General features: G+C 43.9%; 1 protein-coding gene across 8 annotated transcripts in view; it reads right to left on the reverse strand.

Moving 5' to 3' along the window:
* The window catches only part of TNIK (TRAF2 and NCK interacting kinase), a 405,908-nt gene that overhangs the window by 16,341 nt on the left and 376,275 nt on the right, over nucleotides 1-13,292 (reverse strand). For 4 of the 8 annotated variants that reach the window (XM_086674716.1, XM_086674709.1, XM_086674712.1 and 1 more), the window contains 6 exons: nucleotides 9,417-9,581; nucleotides 7,052-7,163; nucleotides 6,718-6,804; nucleotides 6,057-6,227; nucleotides 3,973-4,116; nucleotides 883-1,017 (listed from right to left, as the gene is read on the reverse strand). In XM_086674716.1, coding sequence (XP_086530842.1) covers nucleotides 883-1,017; nucleotides 3,973-4,116; nucleotides 6,057-6,227; nucleotides 6,718-6,804; nucleotides 7,052-7,163; nucleotides 9,417-9,581 — 814 coding nt within the window. The remainder of the gene's footprint in view (nucleotides 1-882; nucleotides 1,018-3,972; nucleotides 4,117-6,056; nucleotides 6,228-6,717; nucleotides 6,805-7,051; nucleotides 7,164-9,416; nucleotides 9,582-13,292) is intronic. The other 4 variants (XM_086674711.1, XM_086674715.1, XM_086674714.1 and 1 more) reach the window with 1 other exon arrangement.

Genomic DNA, 13,292 nt, shown 5'->3' on the forward strand with positions numbered 1-13,292 from the left:
TTTCTGTTTAATTTTCCTTCCTGTTAGCGGATGTCCCCACGTCAGGTAGTGGGCTTACTCACTGCCAGGCTTCATGTGTGGGTGGTTAGATAGCAAGCTTTTTCATGGCACTTCAAATGTTAGTACCTGAACATCTTTTCTTTCCGGCTCTTTAGTTTCTCCAAAAACAAATCTTTCAGACTCTTGCTTGGGAATATAAGTATGGTCGCCAACATTTTGGGAGCTAAACAGGGCTAGAAGGGGTGCATCTGTGTGTGTGCGTGCGTGTGTATCTGTCTGTCTTTCCTGGCAATGCCGTATTTCCACAGTTCAGATTGGTTGTGGCAACTTCTCATCCTCTGTTGCAGTGGCGGAGGACTTGTGGTCATCACCCATCCAACAATCCTATTTGCAGTTCCTCCTTCCACCTCTATCTCAGATACACCTGGGGCCTCAGACCCTGGGCCTTCCTGGGTTCTGTTATGTGGTTGGATTGATGTTGATGCTGTTCCTCACTGCAGATGTAGACTTCAGCATTTCCTGGTCATCTAGGTTAGGTCCTCGTCATTCAACTGTTCTTGTTCGATTCTGCTGATATCTCCTGTTTGCTGGTCTCTCTTCTTCTGGTCCCGTGTCCTTGTGGGTTTATGGCATTTTTATTCCTTCACTGTTATTTTAACGAGTATTTGGAAGGGAGTGGACATAAATGTTTAAACTGGAGCACAGGACTTTATTCTGAATGTACTCTTTGAACTTGATCAATCTGATGTTTTTGGAAATAATGCAAGTATACCTTAAGTTCCAACAACATCTTAAACTGGTAACAAATGCGTCATCAATACCTGACTGGAAAAAAATGGAATGATTCTGATTGAGTAAACAAGTCCACGTCTTGACACTTACCAACTTTGTAATGTATGCAGCCTTCCAAGTCCCCAACTGTGATCCAGCCTTGTTTCTTTTCTACTTCTGGGTCGTTGTGCAGTATTCTGTTTCTTAGCCATGAAAGATAGTAAACTCGTAGCTTATTCTTTTTTCCTGTTGAAATAACAGAGCTCAAATTTCACACCCCTATGACAGCATTTTGTCTCAGTCCTTCCCCATCTCTATTTTATTTAATTCATTTATTTTATTTACAATTGTGTATGGTGTAAAGGCACAATAACCAGTGTCCCCAGCATCGTCATGCATTGCCTATGCCAAGACTTATGATTAAAACACCTCCAAGTGTTTTGGACAAATAACCATTTTATAATTTTTCTTTACCTTCAGGTTGTTTCTTATCTGAGCAAGCTGCTCTTACTCTCTCTTCTCAACGCAAAGGGCAGTGTCAAGACCTAACTGTGTAACAGAATAGTTGATCAGAGTTCCGAACATTCTAGATCTAATTACACGAAGGAGCGTTGATAACTGGACATTTTACTATGCTTATGTGTGACTGCACATAACCTTCTTTCCCTCACCTTCTAACCTAACAACATATGTTAACGGAGAGCTTCTTATTCGCCTCCTCTATTACTTTAAAGATGACAGCTGGTGGTAGTTTTATTTTACCTAACAACAACAACAAAAGAATTGTATACAGAGACAAGAGAAACAATTAATGAAGGCGACCTGGGCTCACAAGATAACCCTGGACACGTTTATGATTCTGAGATCACTTACTAAACAAAAATAGGAGAGAATGAGATGTGTACTTGGAAAATACAACATTCCCGTTGGTAAAGTGCTCCTGGGGTAAGGAATTCTGTGATAAGAAAACATCTTAAAAATGTTGAGGGGTACACAAGGAGCAAAATTTAATATACCCTATGAGATCATCTGATTACCAGCTAAGAACACGTGCCTTGGGGAGGCTCTTCCTAAGTGATCAGACATTTAGGCCTGTGGGCTCTACTTCTTGGGTACTTATTTTCCCTTGATTTCTCTTAGGCATCAAAAGATGTTTTATATTTTACAGATGTGATATATATACGAAGAAGAACATTTATTTATTTTTTTAACTTTTTAGAAAAATATTTATTTTTAAGAAAGAGAATTGGGGGAGGGGCAGAGAGAGAGGCAGGCAGAGGAGCAGAAGCAGGCTCCATGATGAAAGCAGTGAGCCCGACGCAGGGCTCAAATTCACGAACTGTGAGGTCATGACCTGAGCCTAAGTCTACTGCTCAACCTACTGAGCCACCCAGGCGCCCCCAAAATTTATTTATCTATTATTTTTATTTTTTAAGTGTATTTATTTATTTTGAGAGAGAGAGCGAGCGAGCCTGTGTGCATGAGTAGGGGAGGGGCAGAAAGAGAGAGAGATAGAGAGAGAGAGAGAGGGAGAGAGAGAATCCCAAGCAGACTCTGTGATATCAGCACAGAGCTCAATTCTGGGTTCGATCTCATGAACCTTGAATTCACGACCGGAGCCGAAATTAAGAGCCAGACGCTTAACAGACTAAGCTGCCCAGGAATTCCAGAAGAAGAAAATGTATTGAAGCATTACACACTGGATTTGACAGGAGAGTGCATTCATAAATGAAGGAAGTCACTGTGCAGTTGCTATTCCTTTTTATAGACAGAGGCCCAGAATTGATCCCAACAGCTAGGATGGGCAGAAAGGCCAGTGCTTCCTCCTTTCTGTGCCAATGCAGATCGGAGGGCAGGTCAAGAATCATTTGCTCCTATTTTCGTTTTCCACTTTCCCCATCTACACTTCATGATAAGAGGAGACGGTTACGTTTTTTAAGAACGGGGATACGTCACTAACAGCATAATGAAGCCAGAATGTGAACTTTCTGGTATCATTTCCACTTTCGGTAGGTGAGTGACAGTTGTACGGTTTTAAATTTGATTTGCCGGGTGTAGCAGTCAAGAAAGCCATTAGCAAGAACAAAAGACTACATTGAATTAAACTCGAATGATAATACAAGAACAATTTACTCAGTTAACTCTTATTTGGAGAGAATAAAAAGAGATGAAACTTTTGTGGAATGGCAAAAGAAAGAGGGAATTGTAGCATCAAGTGAAGGTAGTTTTTCAAAATGGAAATACAGCTCAAGAGTTAAACTTTATTCAAGGTTGAACCCAGTAGCCCTGTGTCTTCTCTTTGTGAAATGATGGCTGAGTATAGAGCCCTGGTTCTGAAACTTCGCGGCGCATTAGAAACAACTTAGGAACTATGAAAGCTATTGATACCTGGGCCCTTCTCCCAGGCATTCTGACCCCACTGGTCTGGGCTTCGCCCATCCATTCAAGTGGTTCTAATGCACAGAGGTGCAGTGGTTTCATACTGGGTGGGATGGGAAGGCAGGGGAAAAGGGATATTGATTAAACTTCTTCAAAGATCATCAGAAGGAGCTTTCAATAAATACAGGCTCCTTGAGGTTACATTTTTAACCTTGTCAAAAGGTTAACTTGTTACATTTTTAACTTCACTTCTGTGTAGGCTTTTTTTATTTTTTTGAGTTCTTTTTGGGAACCAGAAAGCTGCAGAGTGTAGCAGGAATGATTCCCACATCTGAATCTCTTTGCAGACTCAATCACCCAATGGGCCAGCTGCATTTGCTGGCATCAGTGGAATATAAGCTAGAACAGTTCTTGAGAGAAAAGAGACCAGAGACATTTCTGCTTATAAAATTTCCCACCCTGAGAAGCCTACATTTTGATATTCTCCACCTGAGAGTAGGTAGCAATGACTGGAGCTCAGACATCTTCAAAAGATCCTTGCTGAGCCCTGGCAGAGGTTAAAGGCCTATAAACATACAGCCTTTGTGGTACTTCTCCTTGATTCAGAGATCGTGCAGAGGTGTGAGGCTTCCCTTTGGAGGTCAGTATCTCCGGAGTTACAAAACCTGAGTGATCTCTCTGGCTATCCTGCTATAATTTCTTATGTCACTGTTAGCTGGGAAGGGCAGAGCTTGCTGTTTTTTTCAGAACCGAGGGGATGGCCTTTCCTACCTGTGCAGACTCAGAGGACTTGGTCATTCCGGTGACATCCCAGTAACATACCTGATATCGTCACCAGGACATTCAGCCCTTCTAGCACGTCCATCTGCTGAAATCGCCTCCGGTTGATCAGATTATAGACTTTGCCTTGCCCGCTTCGGTCCAAAAGCATCAGGCCATTTTCCGTTCCCACCAGGAGGTTTACACCTGCAAATATAAGAAGCACCCCAAGACTGACTTTTTATTGCTTTAACATCTGGGGTCCCTGTAAAACCTAAGAAACTGTGCCTTGTTAATAAAAACTAATGGGCAAGTAGGTACCCCAGGAGGGAGTGAAGAAGTGGAAGCCCTGCCACAGTAATTAAATCACTGCCCCTCTGGCAATGAAATTACTTCTCTTTCATAAAGTGGTAGCAGCATTCATTACATCTGGCCATTTACTACCTAGTATAGAGTTCTTCTTAAGAGATGCTCTGGGCACAGCTGCGACACTAGCATCATTACCTTTATTCCTTTCCTGTAACACCCATCCCTTTCTGGGCTCTTTCTATAAATCCCACCTCAAGACTTCTCCAAGGTGCAGCCCCGCCCCTGTCCACGCAGTGATCTCTAGCCTGCCCACCTTCACCATACAGCAGAGGGCCCCATTTCCATACCCCACTGGAAGAAAAGCCCTTCCTCCTTCTCACACAAAAGCTTACGAACGTCTCATGCCCTCAAGGTTCTGCTGTCTGTCAGGGAAATGACAAACCAATGCAAGTGAGGTGTTAAGAGCCTGAGAGTTGCAGAAAGATTGGCTGTAAGGGACCACTCAGGTATCTAAACCTAGCCCAGCCTGTCTCCCATGCAATCATCCCTATTAGAAAAGCTCTAGCAGGTGAGTGGTCTTGTCTGGATAGTTGGCATCCTAAAAATTCATCAGTAGACAAAGTAACTCCCACCTGCCCCTGTAACACACCACACCACACACACACACACACACACACACACACACACACACACACACCAACACACTGAGGGTCCACTGTGTACTGAACTATATTCACAAATAGGTAACTCTGTGACTTCTCTTGCTTTTTGTACATGTATTTTTTTGAGTAACATACATGTCTATTCTGTCCACAAATTATTCAATATCAAACATGGTCATCTTGTCTTCTCTTTTCCAGAGGACAGTGCCTTATTCCCTCTATCACATCTCCCATGAAATGGTTTCCAGGCTTCATCTACTTCCCCAAACATCTCAAATGCTTTTGTCCTTATAAGATTGTGGTGCCCCAAACTAGGCCTAGTATTTTAGATGGATACAGATGGGTCATGTCCTTCCTTCATCCGTATGTGATGGTTGCAGTAACACAGACCAGGACTTTGACAGAATTTCATCCCAACTATACTGAGTTTGAGGTCAGCTAAAACCCGTGCACCATTTTTTATAAGAACCGTAGGTTGATGTTTTGAACTAAAAGGGAAGGTTCATCATCTGTTGTCCTTTTCCAGTTTTCTCTTGCTACTACTAGCCTTCAGCAATTCACTAAAACATTCTAGGCTGTTTTGTCCACTGTGAATAGGGGTCATATCTAATTCCCCTTGCAGGGTATTGCATAGATCATACAAGGCAGAATGGGGGACACATCACACAGTGCTGGGCAAATAGTGTGTGGTACACGGTAGCTGGTTCAGCAGCCGACTTTAGCTATCACTATTATGTGTCAAGGTCATTTCTGAATCTGATCTTGTTATCTTGGGCATTAGGTTATCAGCTTTTTTTTCCATGTTTATTTATTTTGAGAGAGAGTGTGTGTGTGCAAGCACGAGAGTGGGAGAGGAACAGAGAGAGAGAGAGAGAGAGAGAGAGAGAGAGAGAGAGAATCCCAAGCAGAGCCTCACATGCGGATCGATCCCACAAACTGTGAGATCATGACTTGAGTCGAAATCAAGAGTCTGACGCTTAACCAACTGGGTCACCCAGGCGGCCCTATCAGTTCTTGCTACATGTAAAATTGCTCTTGATTTCTCCTGAGGCCAAGATGGTCTCAAGTCAGGACTCGAGACCCCTGATTCAACCATTGCTCTTCGGATAGTAAGCTCCAGAGGTTTTTAATGTTTGAGGGTCGATGTGTTAACGAGTGGTAAAAAGAAGAACTTACCCCAGAGAGCTGCACAAAGTATTTCTGAATTGAATCGTTTCTTGTATTTTCTGATTTCTGGTGTGTCGCTGTGAGGTCGAATGTTGGTTGGGTTTACATTTACCACTGAAATCTTTCTTGCTTCGTTGAGTTTGGCCTGTTCTTGCCTAAGAAGTTCGCTAGTAAACAGAGCTTTGAGAAAGAGAATCAGAGAAGTCAGTGGCATCTTAAAAAACAACCAGTGGAGGTACGGAGAAGGGGCTTCAAAACACTATGATTTCTCCTCGTTTAGTGTGCATTATGGGAAAGGCACAGAAACTCTGAAACTATGTACATTTTATACTTTTTTTTTTTTTTAGTAGACTACAGTATAAGTCATTCACAGAAGCAGGATAACCATTAGTAAAACAGACTTAAAGATACTACTTGGGTAGTTTAGAGAATACATACACACCACCCCCATCTCATAGAACACGGCAGGAAAGATTTACTTTTTAAAATTCCATATCATCAACTGACAGACTAGCCTAAGCCTCCCCTGATGATTAGTGAGCTGCATAAGTCCAGAAAGCAAGGCTCTCCTCTAAATCAGCCAGATCTGTGCGGTAGGAAGCACACACCTAGAGCTCAACACAACCCAACGCGCACTGATTAAGTGTCTACTGCGTGCACAGCATTGTACCCAGAAATTGCTTTTGAGAAGTATGTGGTAAGTTTGGAGATCTCTGAGGAACAGCTTTTCCCAGGGCCCCTGGATACCTCTGGGTTCCTACCAGAAGCAAAATAGAAGAGATGAAAAAAAAAATGGGAGACAAAGATATTTGTTTTAGAAATCCTACAAAAATAATAATGATAAAAACAAAACAAAACAAACAAACAAAAAAACCAACCTCCCTTTAAGACAGGGCCTAAGCAGGAAATGGCTTAAGTACTAAACCAATAATTCATTTCTTTATCACGTCACACCAGGAAGGAAAACGAAGCTGTTTCTAAAACATCTGGGCAGTTTCGCTTACCCGCGGCTGATGATTCTTCATCCTCTTCATCTTCATCGGTGGGAGATGTCTGGTAAACTCTGGGGTCCACAAAGGGGGTGAAGGAGGCCTTCGTGCTGCTCCCCATGCCATACTAATGGAAAGGCAAGAGGATTAAGAAGAACAGATAAGTACTACAGGAATGAACAATGCCAAGAATACTTTGCTTGGGCTTTAGAATGGTTACAGATTCTTCAATCTATTTAGCTTGCTCACACTCTGACCCTTGGAGTCAAGGTGTGCCTCTCTCTCCAGCTTCTCCCGGTGCTGGCTACTCACTGGCCATTCTGCCTTTGCAGGGCTCCATTAATTGTCAGATTGCAAGAGTTGCTGGGGGCAAATTATATTTTGGACCACATGGTAAGATGACCGTGATGACAGAGCTTATCTCTCCCTTGAAGTACAAACAATCGCATATTGACCAAATGGTCTTAAGAAAAGCTGACACAATAAACTAAGTAAGCATGCCCACATAGCAGCATTTCATCCTGAACATCCGGTCCACCAAAATCTCCCTCTTGGAGCCTTTGGGCCCTTGTAAGCTGACCTGGTGATGCAGGTGGCTTGGTGTCGGCTCAAGAAGCCTTAAAATCTTTAATTCAGGGACAATTTCATCCAAGGATTGAATATTTTTCCCTCCCAGAATGGTCGCTTTAAAAGGATACTCCTATTTTCATGCCTTATTTAGGGACTTCATGAAGATACTAGATTTGCAGGCAATGCACAGAGGGCTTGCTTAAAAAATAAATCTCGGGGCGCCTGGGTGGCGCAGTCGGTTAAGCGTCCGACTTCAGCCAGGTCACGATCTCGCGGTCCGGGAGTTCGAGCCCCGCGTCGGGCTCTGGGCTGATGGCTCAGAGCCTGGAGCCTGTTTCGGATTCTGTGTCTCCCTCTCTCTCTGCCCCTCCCCCGTTCATGCTCTGTCTCTCTCTGTCCCAAAAAATAAATAAATGTTGAAAAAAAAAATAAATCTCAATAAAGACATGAAGGCAGACTCGACTAGGGAACAGCAAACTAAATATCAGGGCTTCACCTGGTGAAATTCCATATTTCAGCTCTGCCAAAGAAGGTACAATAACCACTTCCTCATCTTGTCTGTCATCTCTATTCCTTCTACTATGCTCAAGTCCTCTTAATATCACAAACAGACCTGCATTCAATATCAGAATATCTCCTTTCAGACAAATGTCTTTAACTGAGTTTTCACTTTCTAGCTTTATTTTCAGGTTTCCATTTAAAAATAAAAACATCTCAGGACCCCTAAACACGTACGGAGGAAACCGCAAAGATCCAATTGATTTTCCTTCCACCTTATGAAATTAAAATGATTTCACCCTCTACAAGGTAAGACTCCTTCCAAATGAAGAGCTTTCACATACATTCTCTCCTTTGATCTTTAGAAGAAGTCTGCGAAGGAGGTGGGGCAGGTACTAACATTCCCACTTAGAGCTGGAGCAGCAGCAGAATTTGAACCGGAGTCCAATCCCATGGGGTTCTTCTAGGTTCCGTTAGACATGTTCAGGCAGAGGAAACCTGACCACACTGTGGGAAGCCACAAGAGGATATGCGGCCTCCCAAGGCACCTCTGTTTTTTCCCTTGAGGTAGAATCCAAAGGGTGTATCATAAAAAGTTAATGTGTGGACAGCATCAAAAACACCAGGGCATATGCTTCATGATTTCCTTCAGGGCCTCCGTGTGATTCATGAAACATGACCAAGCCCCATGAACTCATCCACTGGTCGGGCTTGGATAACTACACCTATGAGCACTGCCTAACAGACTGTATTTATTCAGGCTGTCTCCAGGGACTGTTTCTATACAGGCAAGCTAAATATCCCATTTCTCCCTTTCCCACACAATTTGGAGTTTAGGAAGATGGATGAGAGCCTATCTATCTATGGATTTTTATCTTTCATTTAACAAAGAATTTCAACCTCATTTTAAGTCAAACCTAGTTTGACTAAATCAATATAAACATGAACCTCAACCGTTGGCCTTGGGATCTCTATAGGCTAAAGTTTCTCTCACTGGCCTGGGAGATAGGAAATCCAAGTTCTAGTCCTAGATCTGTCACCAGCTAGCTGTGTGCCATGGGCAAGTCACTTAACCTCTCTGAGCCTCAGTACTGTCATTTGTAAAAATAGGCATTGGGCCAGATGGTATCAGATCTTTTTACCCCTCAGCTTCCATGATTTTCGTCCATTAAAGTATTTGTGTAAATAGTTATATAGCAACCGAACCAACACATCTCAGGGAGCTTACAAAGCCCTATTCCTGAAGACAGCAGGGTTTTGACACCGCACCCCCAGGAGAACAGAGCTGTCACGCCTGTTGCCCAGCACCTACCTCAGTCCCGGACTCCATCTCCTGCGGATGGGTGGAGACGCGTCCCAGGCCCTCGGTTGGTGTCCCGGCCGGGGAATGGCTCTGCTGCACCAGGTCTGGGAGGTTGATGTGGCCGGCAAAGCCATTGCTGTCACTGTGGCCAGACCGCTTCTTCTCTCCAGACGTCTGAGGGGGCACAACACATGGGGAGCATCAGAGAGGGATTAGAGAGGGAGGGTGAAGGCCACCGAGTGGTGTCACCCCTCACACAGCACAGGCACAGTCCCCAAACGGACCTGCTGGGGTGTGCGGAAGATAACACTTACATTTATATTTTACTAAGAAAATAAAAAAGAAGTTAAACTTTGTTCACGCTTAGTATATGGACTGACCCTGCGGCCTTTTGCTTCTGCATGAGGGCAGTCAGGGTCACACAGGAAGTGGGAGTTCCCATGGGAAGGCAGGCGGAGGGGCTGAGCTCCTGAGGTCTGCATTTGCACAGTTCTCCCCTGCACTATTTGTGTGTGTGTGTGCCTGTGGGTGCACCGTTGACTGGATTTGCAGGTATATTACCAGGTTACAATGATGCGAACCCCGAAGACACATACATGACCTAAAATACTGCTGAAACACAGAGGCTGGGATGAGATAATACTAATAACCCACATACCATGTACGCCAAGAAAACGCAGAGATGCCATCTGCCCAGATCATAGGGCTCTTTGTCAGTCATGAGGTCAAAACAATGATTAACTCACCAGATCGGACAGGAGTTACAAAAAAAATGTACTGAAATAAACCACAGATTATTTGAAGCTACAGGTGTGTGTCTGCTACTGAATCTGAATACTGAATCTCTTACAAGCAAGTATGGTGCCTTGCAGTAAAAAACGGAAGTCGTCATGACTAACAAGGAATAGTCAATAACAGTATTTGAACTATTTTGTATAGCATCCCTTTTTAATGTCTTTTCAAGGTATTTTGTAATATATATAATATGAGAAGTAGGACAAATGCATGAGTTATAAATAAATACACTGCCATTAAGTGGCATGCTCTCAAATTTTTACTACTGATAGGATTGTATGACCTAACAAGTTTGGAAACCACTGCTCTGCGAAACAAAGCCTCCTCACAAAGATCCCAGGGAAGAAATACAGGATTAAAAGACAGTTCTGCTTCCTAAAAGCCAGTAGCCACACTGCAGGCCTGGGCAGTATTGTGCTTTCTGATTTAACATTTATGCGACTAGCTCACTGAGGTTTCTTAGAGCAGATCTGATGAAGCAATGATTCCCTTCTTTGCCTTTTCTTTCTTTCATCCATTTACCCAGCATTCCTGAGTGACTACTAAGTGTGAGGCATTTTGTTGAACATGGAGGGATTGGCCAGGATCAAGGCAGGTAGACATACTCCCTGCCTTCCCTGGGGCTGGCTGGCTTGGGCTCACTGGCCTGGCTTCCCCCTTCCAGAGCCTGTCCTTGTCTTACAATGACCACTCTGCACCTGCTTCTGGCTAGAAGTGAAAGGAGGCAATTTTGGGGGTAGATGAAACAGATTCCCAAGTTCCTGAAGGGGTGCATGTAACGGATGTTACCGGGGAGCTTAAGAAATAACTGTAAAGCTGCGGTTCCCTCTATTTCTTGGCAACATGCTCCTGGCCTGCAAGCTGCCCAGGAGAGGGGCATTTTCTGGATTCATTTTGTCCACACAGTCTTCATGCATCCACAGCTTGTACTAGTGCCTGTTCTCAGGATCGAACATTTTGTCTTCTCAATGACATTTACAGGGTTCAGTCCTAATTTATCTCACTGTCTCCTATTTTATGTGCACTGGGCAGCTTTTCCTTTCTTCTAAGTTCTGTTCAAATACTGAAAGGCTTTTTAACATTTCCCCCCAATCTCCCAGTAGCATAAATCACACATGGCCTCTTTACAGTTTTATGGGCTCTCTATTCTATCCCCAGCATTCTGCCTCGAGCCAAAAGCTGAGGCAGACGCACTGGTTATCAAAGACCTGAAGAGGCTAACGAGGGAAACGGCCCAGACAGTGAGAAGCTTGAAGGAATCCAGTGGTGACCGACCCCTGAATCTCCCCACTCTGAGTCATCGGCCTTTTGTCCATTCAACCAGCTCCTTTGAATTAAATACCTTCTGTGTGCCAGGCACTTTGCTAGGAATACAGAGATAAATGAACAACAGCCTGGCCCTCTAGGACCTCTGTAACAGAGCCCAACAATTTCTACAGTCTTCACGCCCTCACCGTTCCCATGGGGGTGGGCACTAAGATTTCCCTGAGTAACAACTTGTGCCTGGGACGGTGCCCAACCTTTAGGTATGGTATTCCCCCCAGTCCTTCAAATAGCACCACAGGCTAGCTCCCATTATCCTCACTTTACACATGGAAAAACTGCAGTGCAGAGAATACAGCTGACTTGCTCCGAGTGACACAGGTTGTAAGTGCTGAAATCAGGGGCTGTCTGTTGGGAGAGCCCAGGTGCTCTGGGCTGCTGCCGTGATAGGTGGCTCTGCTCTCGGCCGTAGCTGATTGGAGCTGGAGTGGACGCCTGTTTTAAGCGGATTCTTTTTCCTATCACTTCCCATTACCAGCTGGTCAGTAGGAAAGGTGCTATGGACAGAGGCCCATGGAGTCCCAAGAGAGGCTTCAAGGAGTAAAGGAAGGCTGAATCAGACCCACGGGAATCTGCTGGGTGAAGAATGGGCAACAGGGGAAGTTGGGAAGGGAGAATAGCTCTTCTGACAGATGGGTCCCTATAGACGATGTGCTAGATGACAGCTGGTGTGGTTTGTTCTAGAACTAGAGTAGGGAAAGGTCCTCTGGGACCATAGGTTAGGGGGAGGTAGAACCAGAGGGCCAGGGTGTGCATTGATAGGGCAAATTTGTGTGTCTTGGCAGGACTGTGGGCAGTAGAGCCAGTATTTTCCTCTAGAACCATCTTGTCCACTCCCATGAGAATGCTGTCTTGAGTGAGTTCTCTTTGATGTTCATCTTGGGGAACTGAACTATAGCACCCTATAAACTAAGCTCTATTATGAGTTTTCATTTTATTTTCTTATTTTTTTGTCAGGGGCATACTTTTATTTGCATTTGCCTTTGTGATACCTGTACTTTTAATGATTCCAACTCAAGGTTGTTATGTTAAAAGCCCACCTTTGGGAAAGGTGGCATTTAGAAACTGAGGGACAAAAAGGTTTTGGGGCCCTCATTATATCAAATTCATAGAAGACACTGGTGAGTGCTATTTTCAAAGTGACTGGCTGTGGTCACAGAATACTGGGGTGCTTTAAATAACACAGAGCCATTTGGATATGTCTGGCAACTGAACTGAAAATGCGCCTCCCAATATCTTCTTCAAGGTACTGACTTTGTCATAACGACTCTAGCAAATTATAAACTGCATTAGAAAGCAGAGTCAGAGAGTCACTCACTCAAAACATTTCCCCTCAGGTTTTCCAAGCAGCAAGTTAGAATGACAGCAGCCTTCTATACCGCCATCAGAATTATCCATTCACCACACTGGGAGATTTATATACCAGCACTACACAATGTCAGCTTGTGCGGCCAAGTCCATTTCTTATTTCAGGCTTACAGGATAGGGCTCTTCAAAGCCTACTTCAAAGATTCGGCAGGGCCATATCATGAAATTCTAGCAAGTTGCTTTGTGAACTACTTTTCCAGTTACTGACCTTCTGCCAATTATTACTTCAAAGGCCTTATTCATCTCAAAACTACACTTCCTTTCTTTCCTGGGAGAGCAAAGCCTGCTATTATGGTTTCCCAAACTATCCTGGCTGTAGAATGACAGACGATATGCATTGTTTCAGAGGCAAGAGTAGGAAGGGATAACAAGTAAAAGGAGAGTGAAATGAAATAAATT

Source organism: Puma concolor, chromosome C2, assembly GCF_028749965.1.
Source record: "Puma concolor isolate L17-30 chromosome C2, mPumCon1.1.hap2, whole genome shotgun sequence".
NCBI classification, from domain to species: Eukaryota; Metazoa; Chordata; class Mammalia; order Carnivora; family Felidae; genus Puma; species Puma concolor.